The sequence below is a fragment of the Heterodontus francisci genome, chromosome 29, assembly GCF_036365525.1.
Source record: "Heterodontus francisci isolate sHetFra1 chromosome 29, sHetFra1.hap1, whole genome shotgun sequence".
Classification (NCBI taxonomy): Eukaryota; Metazoa; Chordata; class Chondrichthyes; order Heterodontiformes; family Heterodontidae; genus Heterodontus; species Heterodontus francisci.
In genome coordinates this window covers 31,715,796-31,733,598 of record NC_090399.1, presented here as the reverse complement: position 1 = coordinate 31,733,598, position 17,803 = coordinate 31,715,796, and the positions used below count along the sequence as shown (strand labels likewise).

The 17,803-nt window shown below is 42.5% G+C and overlaps 1 protein-coding gene across 2 annotated transcripts in view; it reads right to left on the bottom strand.

Moving 5' to 3' along the window:
* LOC137346241 (complement C3-like) overlaps positions 1-17,803 on the bottom strand; it is a 72,718-nt gene that overhangs the window by 44,943 nt on the left and 9,972 nt on the right. For both annotated transcript variants that reach the window (XM_068009686.1, XM_068009684.1), the window contains exons 5-10: positions 16,934-17,022; positions 13,823-13,905; positions 9,772-9,856; positions 8,860-8,959; positions 2,959-3,088; positions 30-142 (exon numbers count right to left, since the gene is read on the bottom strand). In XM_068009686.1, the coding sequence (XP_067865787.1) occupies positions 30-142; positions 2,959-3,088; positions 8,860-8,959; positions 9,772-9,856; positions 13,823-13,905; positions 16,934-17,022 (600 nt within the window). The remainder of the gene's footprint in view (positions 1-29; positions 143-2,958; positions 3,089-8,859; positions 8,960-9,771; positions 9,857-13,822; positions 13,906-16,933; positions 17,023-17,803) is intronic.

Below are 17,803 nucleotides of genomic sequence, written 5' to 3'. Positions count from 1 at the left end.
CTAACACTTGGTGATAAATGCATACATACCCGGAGGTTAAATGCAGCTCCCGGCGTAAAGTAGGGCTTTATGGCTGATAAGCTAATGTTATAGGGTGAAAGTCGAAATGGTATGTTGTCCAGTACCTTTCTTTCATTATAGCCTGCATGGAAAAACAGCAATCACAACTTGCATTTATTTGTACAGTAAAACATCCCAAGATGCTTCACAGGAGCAATTATCAGCCAAAATTTGACAACGACCCACATAAGGAAATATTAGGATGGATAATCAAAAGCTTGGTTCAAAGAGGTTGGTTTTAAAAAGCATCTTAAAACAGGAAAGAGAGGTAGAGAGCTGGAGAGGTTTAGGGAGCGAGTTCCAGAGCCTAGGGCCCAGGCAGCTGAAGATACAGTCACCAATGGTGGGGGCAATTAAAATCTGGGATGCACAAGAGGCTAGATTTGGAGCAATGCGGAATTCTCAGAGGTTGTAGGGCTGGAGGAGTTTTTTTGAGATAAGGAGGGATGAGGCCATGGAGGAATTTGTACACAGGGATGAGGATTTTAAAATCAAGGCATTACTCAACCAGGAGCCAATGTGAGCACAGGGTGAATGGGACTTGGTGCAAGTTAGGATATGGGCAGCAAAGTTTTGGATGAGGAAAGAAGTTGGAAGGTGAGAGGCTGCGAGGAAAGCACTGGAAATGTTAAGTCTGCAGATTACAAAACCGTGGTTGAAGTTTCCAGGAGCAAATGAGCTGAGGCAGAGGTGGAGACGGGAGGTGTTATGGAGGTGAAAGAAGATGGTCTTGGTGATTTGGGGTTTGAAGCTTAGCTAGTGTCAAAGAGAAGCAGCGAGAGGAGAAATTATCATGGAGAATGAGGAAATGGCATAGGCATTGAACAAATATTTTGTGTCTGTCTTCACAGTAGAAAACACAAGCTTCATACCAGAAATGGATGGTAAGCTAGGGGCTAAAAAGAGTGGGGAAATTAAGGAAATTAATATCAGCAGAGAAAAAGTATTGGAAAAACTTAAGGAACTAAAATCTGACAAATCACCAGGACCTGATAAACTACACCCTGGAGTTCTAAAAGACATAGTAGATATAGATATAGTAGATGCACTAGCTATGAATTTCCAAAATTCCTTAGATTCAGGAATTGTCCCATCAGAATGGAAGTTGGCAAATGTTACATCGCTTTTCAAGAAAGGCAGGAGAGAGAAAATGGGGAACTGCAGGCCAGTTAGCCTAACATCAGTCATTGGGAAAATGCTGGAATCTATTATTAAGGAAGTCTTAACCATGCACCTAGAAAAGCACAGTATGATTTGAACAATTCAACATGGTTTTACTAAAGGGAGATCCTGTTTGACAGATTTATTCGAGTTTTTTTGAGGAAGTAACTGTAGGGTAGATAAAGGGGAACCAGTAGATATTGTATACCAGATTTCGATAAGGTGCCACACAAAAGGTTAATAGGCAATGGTGTTAATGGTATTGGGGGTAATATATTAACATGGATAGAGGATTAGTTAACAAACAGGAAGCAAAGAGTGGGCATAAACGAGGCATTTTCAAGTTGGCAGGCAGTGAAAAGGGAGTGTTGCAAGGATCAGTGCTGGGGCCTCAGCTACTTAAAATCTATATGATGAAGGCAGATAGTAATGTATCTATGCTTGCTGATGATACAAAGGTAGGTAGAAAGGTAAGCTGTGGGGAGGACTCAGAGAGGCTGCAAAGAGATATAGACAGGTTAAGTGAGTGGGCAACAAGATGGCAGATGGAGTATAATACAGGGAAGTGTGAAGTTATTCGCTTTGGTCGTAAGAATAGAAAAGCAGCATTTTTTTTTGAAGGTGTGAAACTTGTAAGTGTTGATGTTCAAAGAGACTTGCGTATGCTTGTACAAGGAATGCAGAAAGTGAGCATGCAGGTACAGCAAGAAATTAGGAAGGCAAATGGCATGTTGGCCTTTATTGAAAGGGGATTGGAGTACAGGAATAAAGAAGTTTTGCTACACTTGTACAGGGTTTTGGTGAGACCACATCTGGAGTACTGTGAGCAGTTTTAATCTCCACATATAAGAAAGGATATACGTGCATTGGAGGCAGTACAGCTAAGGTTCACTAAATTGGTCCCTGGAATGTGGGGGTTGTCCTATGATAAGAGGCTGAGTAAATTGGGCCTAAACTCTCTAGAGTTTAGAAGAATGAGAGGCGATATTATTGATACATACAAGATTCTGAAGAGATAAATAAACGCAAAATACTGCAGATGCTGGAAATCTGAAATAAAAACAATAAATGCAGAAATAGTTAGCAGGTCTGGCAGCATCTGTGAAGAGAGAAGCCCTCCAGATTCTGAAGAGGCTGGATAAGGTAGACTCTGAGAGATTTTTTTTACTGGTCGAGGAATCTAAAACATAGGGGCACAGTCTCAGGATAAGGGGATGATCGTTTCGGACTGAGATGAGGAGAAATTACTTCACTCAAAGGGTTGTGAGTCTTTGGAATTCCCTACACCAGAGGGTTGTGGACGCTCCATCATTGAATACATTTAAGGCTGGGATAGACAGATCTTTGGTCTCTAAGGATGTGGCAAGTGAGTGGGAAAGTGGAGTTGAAGCCTAAGATCAGCCATGATCGTGTTGAATGGCGGAGCAGTCTTGATGGGCATATGGTCTACCCCGGCTCCTATTTCTTGTGTTCTTGTGAAAAGCTTGAGGTTGTGAACGGTCTGGTTTAGCATCAGACAATGGCCAGGGAGAGGGATGGAGTTGGTGATTAGGAAACCGAGATTGTGACGGGGACGGATGGCAATGATGAGAGTGGTCCCTTTTCTTAGTTGGTAAAAATATCTTCCCATACTGGATGTCAGACAAGCAGCATGAGAAATCAGAGGCAGCGAAGGAGCATTGGCGATTACTTAAAACACAAATGAAAAAGTCCAGCTCTATTCGGATGATTACTTACCTTTCCTGTCCGTCACCTCCGCTATGATATACATAGTGCCTCTATTGAATTTGTCCATCCCACCGTTCTGTTCTATGCTGTTGCTCAGAGCTGTAGTATATAAAATCACACGGGCTGTCCCATTCTGTATCTAAGAGTAGAAATCAAGACGATTATTTTAATTCATTCATCGGACGTGGGTGTCGTTGGCAAGGTCAGCATTTACTGCCCATCCCTAATTGCCCTTGAGAAGGTGGTGGTGAGCTGCCTTTTTGAACCGCTGCTGTCCATCTGGTGTAGATACACCCACAGTGCTGTTCGGGAGGGAGTTCCAGGATTTTGACCCAACAACGATGAAGGAACATTGATATATTTCCACGACAGGATGGTGCGTGGCTTGGAGGGGAAGTTGCAGACGGTGGTGTTCCCATGAGTCTGCTGCCCTTGTCCTTCTAGGTGGTAAAGGTCACTGGTTTGGAAGGTGCTGTCAAAGAAGCTTTGGCGAGTTCCTGCACTGCAGCTTGTAGATGGTACACACTGTTGTCACTGTGCACTAGTGGTGGAGGAAGTGCATGTTTAAGGTTTTGGATGCGGTGTCAATTATGTGGGCTGTTTTCTCCTGAAGGGTGCTAACCTGCTTGAGTGTTGTTGGAGCTGCACTCATCCAGGCAAACTCAGTCAGGGGCTGCGTTACTCACCTCAGATTTTGCAGCCTCTGACCTGCCCTTATAGCCACAGTAATTACTTGGCTGGTCCAATTTCATTTCTGGTTAATGGTAACCGTCAGGATGTTGATGGTGCGGGATTCAGCAATGGTAATACCACTGCATGTCAAGGGGAGGTGCTTAGTCTCTCTCTTGTTGGAGCCAGCCATTGCCTGACACTTGTGTGGCACGAATATTACTTGCCACTTGTCAGCCCAAGCCTGAGTGTTGTCCAGGAATTGGTGCAAGTAGACATGGACTGCTTCAGTATCTGAGGAGTCGCGAATGGTACTGAACATTACAATCATCAGTGAACATCCCTACTTCTGACCATATGATGGAAGGAAGATCATTGATGAAGCAGCTGAAGATGGTTGGGCCTAGGACACTACCTTGAGGAAACATAGAAACTTAGAAAATAAGAGCAGGAGTAGGCCATTTGGCCCTTTGGGCCTGTTCCACCATTCAAAAAAGATCATGGCTGATCGTCTAATTCACCCTGTTCCCACTTTCTCCCCATATCCCTTATCCCTTTGGCATTAAGAAATATATCTATCTCCTTCTTGAATATATTTAATGACTTGGCCTCCGCTGCCTTCTGCAGTAGAGAATTTCACAGGTTCACCACCCTCTGAGTGAAGAAATTTCTCCTCATCTCGGTTCTAAATGGCATACCCCGTATCCTGAGACTGTGACCTCTGGTTCTGGACTCCCCAGCCATCAGAAATATCCTCTCTGCATCTATCCTGTCTAGTCCTGTTAGAATTGTATAGGTTTCTATGAGATCCCCTCTCATTCTTCTAAACTCTAGTGAAAATAAGCCTAGTCGACCCAATTTCTCCTCATACATCAATCATGCCATCCCAGAAATCAGCCTAGTAAATCTTCTTTGCACTCCCTCCATGGCAAGAACATGCTTCCTCAGGTAAGGAGACCAAAACTGCACACAATACTCCAGATGTGGTCTCACCAAGGCCCTGTATAACTGCAGTAAGACATCCTTGCTTGCTCCTGTACTCAAATCCTCTTGCAATGAAGGCCAACATACCATTTGCCTTCCTAACTGCTTGCTGTGAAGGCCAACAATCCTCTGGCAGTGAAGGAACTCCTGCAGAAATGTCCTGCAGCTGAATGATTGGCCTCCAACAACCACAATCATCTTCCTTTGTGATAGATGTGACTTCTACCTAAACTGCACATTTTAAATTTGGAGTTAACACTAATTACTAAGTTCTTAGGGTGACTAATGGATGTGTACTATTTCTATCATCTTTCAAAAGAGCTAATAACTGAGTTTTAAGCTTTCTGTTATAAAGGGCAGGCAGCAAAGATTTGTTTAAGCAAATGGTAGCTAATAAAGTGATTGAGTTCTTCGATAAAATAATGGAGAGGATTCGTGGAAGATAGTATAGTTGATGATATGGACTTTCAAAAGGACTTCATAAAGTGATACTTAATGGGCTTGTTGGCAAAACTAAAGCACATGGGATTAAAAGGGCAGTGGCAGCATGGATATGAAACTTACTAAGAGACGGAAAGCAGAGATTAGTGGTGAACTGTTGTTTATCACACTGGAAGGGAGGTATACAGTGTTATGCCCTACAGATCGATATTAGGACCACTATATATGATTGACATATATTAACAAGCTGAACCTGCCTGTAAAGGACATATTTTCAATGTCTGCAGATGTCACAAAGCTTGGAAATGTAGTGAATGATTAGGAGATCGAATCAGATTTCAGGAGAACATAGATTGATGAAATGGCAGACATGTGGTAGATGGAATTTAATGCAATGAGTGTGAAGGGATGCATTTTGGTAGTAAGAATGAAAGAAAGGAATTTTAAAGAGGTGCAGGAACAGAGAGGCCTGGGGTGTATGTACACTGATCTTCGAAGGTGGCAGGTCGAGTTGATAAGACTGTTGAATAAATCAAATGAGATCCTGGTTGTTAGAAATAGAATCATTAAAGTAAGGAATCCCTGTTGAACCTTTATCCATTGGTTAGGCCTCAACTAGAGTATCATATCCAATTCTGTGTGCACCACACTTCAGGAATGAGATCAAAGCCTTGGAGAGGGTTCAGGTGAGATTTACTGGAATGGTACCAGGGTTGAGGAACTTCAGTTGTGTGGTGAGATGAGATAAATGATTAAGCAGAGGTGTCAACTGTGGCTCAGTTGGTAGCACCTCTACCCCTGAACCAACAGGTTGCAGAGTCAAGTCCCACTCCAGGACTTAAGTATCAAAATCAATGCAGATACTGGAACAAAGAACAAAGAAAATTACAGCACAGGAACAGGCCCTTCGGCCCTCCAAGCCTGCGCCGATCCAGATCCTCTATCTAAACCTGTCACCTATTTTCTAAGGGTCTGTATCTCTTTGCTTCATGCCCATTCATGTATCTGTCTAGATACATCTTAAAAGATGCTATCGTGCCCGCGTCTACCACCTCCGCTGGCAACGCGTTCCAGGCACCCACCACCCTCTGCGTAAAGAACTTTCCACGCATATCCCCCCTAAACTTTTCCCCTCTCACTTTGAACTCGTGACCCCTAGTAATTGAATCCCCCACGCTGGGAAAAAGCTTCTTGCTGTCCACCCTGTCTATACCTCACATGATTTTGTACACCTCAATCAGGTCCCCCCTCAACCTCCATCTTTCTGATGAAAATAATCCTAATCTACTCAACCTCTCTTCATAGCTAGCGCCTTCCATACCAGGCAACATCCTGGTGAACCTCCTCTGCACCCTCTCCAAAGCATCTACATCCTTTCGGTAATGTGGCGACCAGAACTGTACGCAGTATTCCAAATGTGGCCGAACCAAAGTCTTATACAACTGTAACATGACGTGCCAACTCTTGTACTCAATACCCCGTCCGATGAAGGAAAGCATGCCGTATGCCTTCTTGACCACTCTATTGACCTGTGTTGCCACCTTCAGGGAACAATGGATCTGAACACCCAAATCTCTCTGTACATCAATTTTCCCCAGGACTTTTCCATTTATTGTATAGTTCACTCTTGAATTGGATCTTCCAAAATGCATCACCTCGCATTTGCCCGGATTGAACTCCATCTGCCATTTCTCCAATCTATCTATATTCTGCTGTATTCTCTGACAGTCCCCTTCACTATCTGCTACTCCACCAATCTTAGTGTTGTCTGCAAACTTGCTAATCAGACCACCTATACTTTCCTCCAAATCATTTATGTATATCACAAACAACAGTGGTCCCAGCACGGATCCCTGTGGAACACCACTGGTCACCATCTCAATTTTGAGAAACTCCCTTCCACTGCTACCCTCTGTCTCCTGTTGCCCAGCCAGTTCTTTATCCATCTAGCTAGTACACCCTGGACCCCATGCGACTTCACTTTCTCCATCAACCTACCATGGGGAACCTTATCAAACGCCTTACTGAAGTCCATGTATATGACATCTACAGCCCTTCCCTCATCAATCAACTTTGTCACTTCCTCAAAGAATTCTATTAAGTTGGTAAGACATGACCTTCCTTGCACAAAACCATGTTGCCTATCACTGATAAGCCCATTTTCTTCCAAATGGGAATAGATCCTATCCCTCAGTATCTTCTCCAGCAGCTTCCCTACCACTGACGTCAGGCTCACCGGTCTATAATTACCTGGATTATCCCGGCTACCCTTCTTAAACAAGGGGACAACATTAGCAATTCTCCAGTCCTCCGGGACCTCACCCGTGTTTAAGGATGCTGCAAAGATATCTGTTAAGGCGCCAACTATTTCCTCTCTCGCTTCCCTCAGTAACTTGGGATAAATCCCATCCGGACCTGGGGACTTGTCCACCTTAATGCCTTTTAGAATACCCAACACTTCCTCCCTCCTTATGCCGACTTGACCTAGAGTAACCAAACATCTATCCCTAACCTCAACATCCGTCATGTCCCTCTCCTCGGTGAATACCGATGCAAAGTACTCGTTTAGAATCTCACCCATTTTCTCTGACTCCACGCATAATTTTCCTCCTTTGTCCTTGAGTGGGCCAATCCTTTCTCTAGTTACCCTCTTGCTCCTTATATATGAATAAAAGGCTTTGGGATTTTCCTTAACCCTGTTTGCTAAAGATATTGCATGAGTGTAGTACTGAGGAGGAAGGCGGATAAGATGTGAAGTTAAGGCCCTGTCTGTTATCTCAGATGCATGTAAAAGATCTAACGGTACTCTTTGGAAGAAAAGCAGGAGAGCTGTTCCTGACCAATATTCATCACTCAATTAACATTGCCAAAACAAATTAGCTGGTCATTATCACATTGATATTTGTGGGAGCTTGCTGTGCACAAATTCTGATGTTACAACACTTCAAAAGTACTTAATTGGCTGTCAAGTGCTTTGGGAATACTAGTGGTTGTGAAAGGTGCTACATAAATGTAAGGCTGTCTCTGTTAGAAGTCAGAATGGCTTTCACTGAGTAAATGAGGAAAAGCCATTTCCTGTAACCAGAGGGCACACATTTGAGATAATTGGCAAAAGAAACAGAGGCAAGATGAGGTGAATATCTTTAACACAGTGAGCTGCTTTGATCTGGATTATTCTACCTGCAAGGGCAGTGGAAGCAGATTCAATAGTAAATTTTAAAAGGAAATTGACAAATACTTGAAGTGGAAAAATTTACAGGGCCATGGGGAAAGAGCAGGGGAGTGGGATTAATTGGATAGCTCTTTCAAAGAGCTAGCATGGGCACGATGGGCCAAATGGCCTCCTTCTATGCTATATGGTTCTAAAGTTCTGTGATGTTCCTTCTTTATCTTCAGGTCAAGTTAGTACTGTAAACATAATTGGGGCAGAATCGCTTTTGCCACCCATTATACGGCTTAAGATACTTCACCAAAGAGCAGGGAAACAAGTGAGAGAAGAAACAACACGACCAAAGGTTTGGTTAAAGAGCTAGGTTTCCAAGATACTTTTGAAAGTAGAGAGTGACAGATGTACTATGGTAGAAAGCGTTACTTTGGGTTGATATAGGATATTGTCATGTATCCCTATTGCCCTTGTGTAGGGGTATTATAGGATATTATCATATCTTGCCTGTATGTATTAAAGTCAACAGAACGGAATATGGAGCAGCTGATGCAAGACGGCCTGTTGTGGAAATTCTGCTTTTGCATACCCTGGCATGATTAAATGGCACATGCTGAAACTGTCTCACTTAAATCAGAAAGTTGCTTACTTACATGATGTGTTTGATGTAGCCTTGGTAATGGGACCCTGTGACCAGAAGCTGTAGTCATCCCAAATGTCACATTGCTGTAAAGATCATTATGTAATTTATTTCTGCAAGAAAAACAAATGGAGTGAAAAGTGACTATTTGGACATCACGTTTGGTAAATGACCTGTCGAACAATTTATGCTCTTTTCAAGATGTATATTTTTAATTGTTTTTCATACTTGACAGGAGAATGAGAACACAATCTTACAATAACTTTAGTACAAATGATTTGAAGATTTGTTTGCGGGTTCTATCTTTACTCAGTAAACCTGCCATCTATTATATTTTAGGAAGCTGGTTATGACTAGAATGGTGTCTGTTATTTATTTACTGCATTTTGTCTAAATGTTCTCCTGAATGAGAAAGGTGGATAATGCGGAATAGTTAACTGAAAAAGCATGAGTATCAGGCCAGCAATTTTGTTACTGGGCCATCTGTTCAGCTGCCATATGTTGGATAATTTATTTATCTTTAAATGGATACACAAAACTGGAGACAGTAAGTTGTCTGATAATTCACTTCATTTACTATTGAGAAAAGATTCATCTTAAACACTCATAACACAAAGAGGCAATACATGACAATATCCTATAATACCCCACACAGGGGCAATAGGGATATTTGACAATACCCTATATTCTACCATAGTACATCTCTCACTCTTTACTTTCAAAAGTATCTTGGAAACCTAGCTCTTTAACCAAACCTCTGGCCGTCTTGTTTCTGCTCTCCCTCTTTTCCCTGTTCTTCGGTGAAGTTTCTTGGGACATTTTGTTAAATTAAAGGCACAATATAAATACCAGTTGTTATATTTTGTGATGCATCCTAAAATTCACTGTGCTTGCATACATAACAGGCTATGAAGGCATTACTTACAGTACTTGGATTGTGACTGGAAAGGTTTCATCTTTCACCACATAATACCAACGATCTGGGATTATCCTCATATCCAATTTGATTTCTATAGAAATGAATCAAACATACTAGGATAAATGCAATATAAGAACATAGAACATTAGAACACAGAACATTACAGCGCAGTACAGGCCCTTCGGCCCTCGATGTTGCACCGACCTGTGAAACAATCTGACCTACACTATAGAACAAAGGCAACAACTGAAGTGTTAGAATTAATATTATATATACATATCTTTAAAACTAAATTGAAGTGTGACATTTAATCATTCTAATTTTTGAATGACAAGTCATTTCTCCAATAACAATGTAAACAATTTCAGATTATTTTGTAACTTATTAGTGAAGAATACATTGGTGCCTTGGATTGGTTAGAAAATGACAGCTATCTTAACTGTTGGCCACTCCTGATCTTAGTTGTTTTACTTTCCTAGGGGAAACAGATGGGATTGGATGGAATGTTGGCTTTAGATCCCACCCGATGTTACTCAGCATCGACTTCAACAAAGAGCAAAATCAGTCGGAGCATAAAATTAGCGTTGCACCCAATCACGTCCGTTTTCCCACAGAAAGGGCTGTTATGGCATTGACAGTTTGTAACTGGGGTAGGGTGTGTGATCGGAATGAGTGATCTGGGATCTGTCATCATTTCTGGATTGTGAGGGCTGCTGTCTGGTAGGAAACAGAGAGACTGCGCAGTTGGCAGAGTGACTTCTGAAAATGTTCAAGGGACAGGGTTTGTTTAGCACTGTTCAGGTTTGGACTGGGACCTTGCACTGCTCAGAGAGAGGTTGGTCAGGCAGAACAGCAGTTACTGGATCATCACATTCCTCCAATGATCAGGAACTGATAATATCAACCATCGGAGTCCTGGACATTTCTCCAGCCACGTAAATAGGTTTCTCTTTAATTATTAGGTGTTGATGAGAGAAGGTTTGTTCACTATCTTCACCGAATCTGTTTTTGGGAAGGAAAATAAAAAGAGGTGGAAATTCGGGGGGAAATTGCTTCCCCCTCTTCCCATCATTCTTTAATAGTAAGTTATTCCCACCCAATGCAAAATTGGAAGCCAACTGGAAGCAAGGGACATCCACTGGAAAATCCCACTCAGGTATGTTTTTCCGTGAGTCCCTTCGCTTGGGCAACGAGCAAGTGACTGCCTTGTGAATGATAACATTCAACATGCAAACTAGAGAACTAGCAATCTGTAACTGCTCAATGTCCAACATCATCATATGAACTAAATGAAGAACAGATCTAGTAGCTCAAAACTGGGCATCCATGAGGCGCTGTGGGCCCCCAGCAGCAGCAGAATTGTGTTCAACCACAATCTGTAACCTCATGGCCCGGCATATGCCTCACTCTACCATTACCGTCAAGCTAGGGGATCAACTCTGGTTCAGTGAGGAGTGTAGGAGAGCATGCCAAGTTTAGTACCAGGCATACCCAAAAATGAGGTGCCAGCCTGGTGAAGCTACAATACAGGCTAGACATTGGAAGCAGCATGCTATTGACAGAGCTGAGCGTTCCCACAACCAACGGATCAGATCAAAGCTCTACAGTCCTGTCACATCCAGTCGTGGTGGACAATTAAACAACTAACAGGAGGAGGAGGCTGCATGAACATTCCCATCCTTAACTGTGGTGGAGCCCAAAACATGAGTGCAAAAGACACAGCTGAAGCATTCACTACCATCTTCAGCCAGAAGTGGGGAGTGGATGATCCATCTTGTCCTCTTCTTGAGGTCTCCACCAGCACAAAAGCCAGTTTTCAGCCGCATGTTATCAAGAAACAGCTGAAGGCACTGGATACAGCAAAGGCTATGGACTCTGACAACATCCCGTCTGTAATACTGAAGACATATGCTCCAGATCTAGCCGATCCCCTAGCCAAGCTGTTCCAGTACAGCTGCAATGCAAGCATCTACCCAACAATGTGGAAAATTACTCAGGTATGATCTTTCCACAAAAAGTAGGACGAATCCAATCCGGCCAGTTTTCCCCCCATCAGCCTCCTCTCGATCATTGGTAAAGTGATGGAAGGTATCATTGACAGTGCTATCAAGCAACACTTACTCAGCAATAAGCTGCTCATCAGTACTGAGTTTGGATTCCGTCGGGGCCACTTGGCTCCAGATCTCATTACAGCCTTGGTAAATAGGGATAGAAGAGCTGAATTCCAGAGGTGAGATGAGTGCAACTGCCTTTGACATCAAGACAGCATTTGACAGAGGGTAGTATCAAGGAGTCCTAGCAAAATTGAAATCAATGGGAATCAATGGCTGGAGTCAAACCAAGCACATAGGAAGATGGTTGTGTTTTTTGGAGGCCAATCATCTCAGACCCAGGAATATAAGAATTCCTCAGGGCAGTGTCCTAGGTACAAATATCTGCACTGCTTCATCAATGACTTTCCCTCCATAATATGGTCAGAAGTGGGGATCTTTGCTGATAAAGCGCAGTGTTCAGTTCCATTCAAAGTTCCTCAGATAATGAAGCCGTGCCCCCGCACAGTAAGATCTGGACCACATGGCTAATAAATGGCAAGTGACCTTCATGTCATACAAGTGCCAGGCAATGGCCATCTCCAAAAAGAGATTCTAGACAACTCCCCTTGACATGCATTGGCATTACCATCACTGAATCGCCCAGCATCAACATCCTGGGGATCGCCATTGACCATAAACTCAACTCAACTCAACCAAGTGCATAACTGCCATGGCAACTAGAGCAGGTCAGAGGCTGGGTATTCTGCTGTGAATGACTTACTTGCTGAAAGAAAATGTTAATTCTTGCACATGCTGGTAATATATTTATTTGTTCGTTGGTGTCATGTTCTTCCTAGAGGTTTGACTGTCATGGATCTCCACCTCTATCAGTCCTGTGCTGTCCTTACACATTCTGCATAGGTCAACTGCATCCAGTCCATTATATCTGTCATCCATTTTCTTCTCTGCTTTCCTCTCCTACATTTTCGGGTCGACCTTTCCTTCCAATAATTTGTCTCTGTCTTCCTTCTGCTCTAATGATGTGACTGACGTATTGTATCTTTCTCTCTTTGATGTTAGGCACTAATTTCCTTTCTTCTCCAGCCATTTCCAGCACCTCTTCATTAGTCTTTCTGTCTGTGTAAGATATGCAAAACATCCTCTGATATGTCCACATCTCGAATGCATTCAACTCATCAATAGTCTCTTTTTGTTGTCCATGCCTCTGAGGCTTATAACACAGATGACAAAATGTTGCACCTCAGCATTCTTTTCTTAAGATTCAGGATCAGTTTCTTTGATGTTCACAAGTCCTTCATTCTGACAAAGCTGGTCTTGGCTATCTCAGTTCTCCTTTGGATCTCACAGTTAGATCTCTCATCATATATATATTGTGCTCCTGATAAAAGGATACACTTTAACTGACTGGTGAACTGGCCTGGTCTGCTTCTGGCACATTATTTTCATATTCAGCAAACCGAGTGAAGTTGAACTTCGGTTACAACCTCAACAAAATAAATTCAAGATAAAACCATGAAAACCTATCTCACAACGCAAGAGAAGAAAACAAAAGAACTGTTTCCAAACATCTCATCAGAATATACGAAAGAGGAGCAGGAGTAGGCCATGCGGCCCCTCGAGCCTGCGCAGTCATTCAATAAGATCATGGCTGATCTTCTACTTCAACTCCACTTCCCCACCCTATCCCCATTTCCCCTGATTCCCTTAGTGTCCAAAAATCTATCAAACTCTATCCTGAATATACTCAATGACTGAGTATCCACATCCTCTAGGGAAAGAATTCCAAAGATTCACAACGCTCAGAGAGAAGAAATTGCTCCTCATCTCAGTCCGGATTGGGCGATCCCTTATCCTGGGGCTGCAACCCTTAGTTCTTGACTTTGCAGCCAGGGGAAACAGCCTCATGATATCGCCACAATATTTGCACGGGACTGGCTAAGGTGAGACAACTCAATCAGAGTTCTGGTCAAGAACTGCGGTAACCGAATGACCTGCAAACTCACCATAGTTCTGAACTTGAAACGTTATTAAGCCTTGATACTCGGAGTTTTCATGGACTTTAGCCCGTATTTGATAAGTTCCAGTCCTATAAATAAATAAATACGATGCATGATTGTGTATTAAATAAAATAAATACATTCAGGAATAGAGTTGAAAGATTGGAAAAAGCACTTTTTTTATTCATTCACAGGGTGTGGATATCACTGGAAAGGCCAGCATTTATCGCTGATCCCTAATTTCCCTCAAGAAGGTGATGGTGGGTGGCCTTCATGAACCACTGCAACCTGTATGGTGATAGATTTTGTAGCAGTTTTAATACAACTGACCTGCTTTCTTGGCCATTTCAAGGGCAGTTAATAGTCAACCACTTTGCTGTGAGTCTAGAGTCACATATAGGCCCAGACCTGGTAAAGACAGCAGGTTTCTTTCCTTAAAGGACATTAGTAAATTATGCTGAAAGCAAGCATGCAGGTGCAGAAAGCAGTTAGGAAGGCAAATGGTATGTTGGCCTTCATTGCAAGAGGATTTAAGTACAGGAGCAAGGATGTCTTACTGCAGTTATACAGGGCCTTGGTGAGACCACATCTGGAGTATTGTGTGCAGTTTTGGTCTCCTTACCTGAGGAAGGATGTTCTTGCCATGGAGGGAGTGCAAAGAAGATTTACTAGGCTGATTCCTGGGATGGCAGGATTGGCGTATGAGGAGAGATTGAGTCGACTAGGCCTATATTCACTAGAGTTTAGAAGAATGAGAGGGGATCTCATAGAAATCTATACAATTCTAACAGGACTAAATGCAGAGAGGATGTTCCCGATGGCTGGGGTGTCCAGGACCAGGGGTCACAGTCTCAGGATACAGGGTATGCTATTTAGAACCGAGATGAGGAGACATTTCTTCATTCAGAGGGTGGTGAACCTATGGAAATCTCTACCGCAGAAGGCAGTGGAGGCCAAGTCATTAAATATATTCAAGAAGGAGATATTTCTTAATGCCAAAGGGATCAAGGGATATGGGGAGAAAGCAGGAACAGGGTGCTGAATTAGATAATCAGCCATGATCTTTTTTGAATGGCGGAGCAGGCCCAAAGGGCCAAATGGTCTACTCCTGCTCCTATTCTGTATGACAATTTAGTAGCTTCCTGGTTACCATCACTGAGACTGGCTTTTTATTCCAGATTTAATTAATTAATTTAATTTAAATTCCCCAGCTATCATCATGGGATTTGAACTTATTGGTTCTGAATTATTAGACCAGTAACATAACCACTATGCTACTGTACACATTCTCTGTCACAAATTAGCGTTTCTTTTCACTGGGGCCAGGCAATTACCAAAATGTCAATAAAATGAACACATTTCAGAAACAAATAAATAGGACATCCATGCCAGTTTATTGTTGCCTAATATTAAAAGTTTTTGATATTGTTCATCTTAACTCATCTTAAAGGTGAAAAAATATGCATGAATGAAACTAATTATGATATCATCACATGACTACAGCAGTGGTATTTCCCAACATTCCAGAGCTGCTTATTCTGGTTCATTCATCCTCCATAAACTTAAGCTCATCTGCTGCCCGTATCCTAACTCACACCAAGTCCCGTTCATCCATGGCTGACTTAGTTTGATGCCCAGTAAGCAGTGCCTCGATTTTGAAATTCTCATCCTTGTTTTCATGAACTCGCCCCCTCCCTATCTCAGTAATCGCCTCCAGCACCACAACTCTCTGAGATCTCTGCGCTCCTCTAATTCTGGCCTCTTGAGCATCCCCAATTTTAATTGCTCCAATATTGGCAGCCGTGCCTTCAGCTTCCTGGGCCCAAAGCTCTGGAATTCTCTTCCTAAAACTCTTCACCTCTCCACTTCACTTTTCTCCTTAAAACTCACCTATTTGACTAAGCCATTTGTCATGATGTCTCCTTATGTGGCTTGGTGTCAAATTTAGTTTGATAACACTCTTGTGAGGCACCTTGGGACATTTTAGTGCGTTAAAGGTGCTATACAAATGAAAGTTGTTGTTGTTCATTCAAGGTGAGAGCTCCAAAGGGTTCCTGTTCAACTGACTGCGATTCATTCAGGAGTTTGAAACTTCTTTCAGTTCTTTCATGTGTCCCCACCGATATCCAACAGCTAACACCTCTTGTCTATGATAGCTCCAACTTAGTCCTGCTTCATCGACTAGCAATCTTGTAGTATCTCCTCTTACCTGATACAGAATTCTTCCATTGCTTCCAATGATAAACTACATGAAAAAGAGCCTCAAGCATTTCTTTATTTATCATCCACTCTTAGATTTTTAGAACGCCCAAGCTGAAACAAGACTTTAAAGTTGTTCCCACAATCTCCTCTACCACTTCACTGGCACTCTCAGGCAGGATACAAGAAAACCCTTAACACTGCTGGACAAACCCTGGCTAATCTCTAGCTTCCAACCTCTGCTTTTAGTCAGAATCTTTCTCTTCTATTTAATAGCTCATCCAATAGTTGGGACTTGTAAACATTTTCTTTTAGTTCCTTCTGAGCTCCAAATCTTCAATCCTACGTGTTTTACCTTCTACCTGCACTGTCACTGCATTGAACTCAAGACTCACGGCGCGCTCTCTTGCGGTCAATTTCAGGTAACTGACAGGATGGGGGGGGAAACATGGGTTTTACACCCCGTCCAGTCTTACTCTTCATTAAAAGACCAGTGTTCCACCCAATTCAACTCAGCACATTGGGTTGTAATTACCCTGTAACTCATGCTTTCTATCAACATTAAAGCTGTGGAACTCTTGGCCTCCATCGTTCCTCCTGGACTTTTAAATGTCAAGTTTGGAATCATCTAAACATGAATTCCTGCTTTTCCTCATCCTTGCTTTGGTGTTTTGCAACCTCAATGATGTCCTGCACTGAGGGCCGTAGTCCTCCAATTTGTCCATTTCCTTAGAAAAGCCAATCCTGAGCAGATTGGAAGAGTTTGAATGCAGGTAGGACTCTACCCTAATAAGGAGTCAATACCTTCAGTGATTTTAGAAAAGGTGATAAGAGAATAAAATTGCCAAGCAAGTAAATCAATTGAATGTACATATACACACAATGACATCAAAAAAAAGCTAACAGATTGAGTCTTACATTTTAGATTGGATGCTGATTTCACCAATGTGCACTGAATTTGAACGATTCTGTTCCCTTACGCTTGCTAAAACAGTGCCTTCTGAATCCTGGAATGCAAGAAAAGCCGTTTGTAGTTAATTTACTGAAGTGATAACAAACAGGTCCAAAGATAAGGCCAAATTCTGATCACAACTGCAGGGTCAATGTTAAAATGATCTTAATCATTGCAATCTAAATTTTACTGTTAGCTTTATCTGTTTCAACATCTGATCCAATGGAATCCAATCAGTTCTCCTGAGCTCCTAACCATGCAATGTAAAGGTTTCTCTCCAGGCCATGCACAAGATTCAAGAACAAGGCCTGTGATAAACCTTTGACTAAAATCAAACGTAATTCCAGGGAGGGAGGCCTCCGGCCCACACTGATTGGTCCCTGAGTACCCAGGAGTTATGTTCAGCTTCTCTGCAGGTCTACCTCTGCTAAAACTCCCTCATGAGGATTTGGATTAATGGTTGGTAATGATGAAGACCTAGTATACAGCACTGAGCTTGGCCATGCGAGTCACAATTAATCACTGGTTTGGCCTCAACTGGAGAATTGTGTCCAATTCTAGGCACCACGCCTTAGGAAGTCTGTCAAGGCAAAGGAGACGGTGCAGAGGAGATTTACTGGAATGGTACCAGGGATGAGGGACTTCAGTTATGTGGAGAGACTGGAGAAGCACAAAAGAAGATGGCTATGTAAATTTCTCAGTTGTTTGGTTTGGTGATCTTAAATGTGCCCATGAGTATTCCACAGACAGAGAAATTTTTGGAAGACAGAATTGGAACATGGCCCCAGATATAAGAGGATCATGCATTATATAAGGGGCCACCATTCATCAAGTCT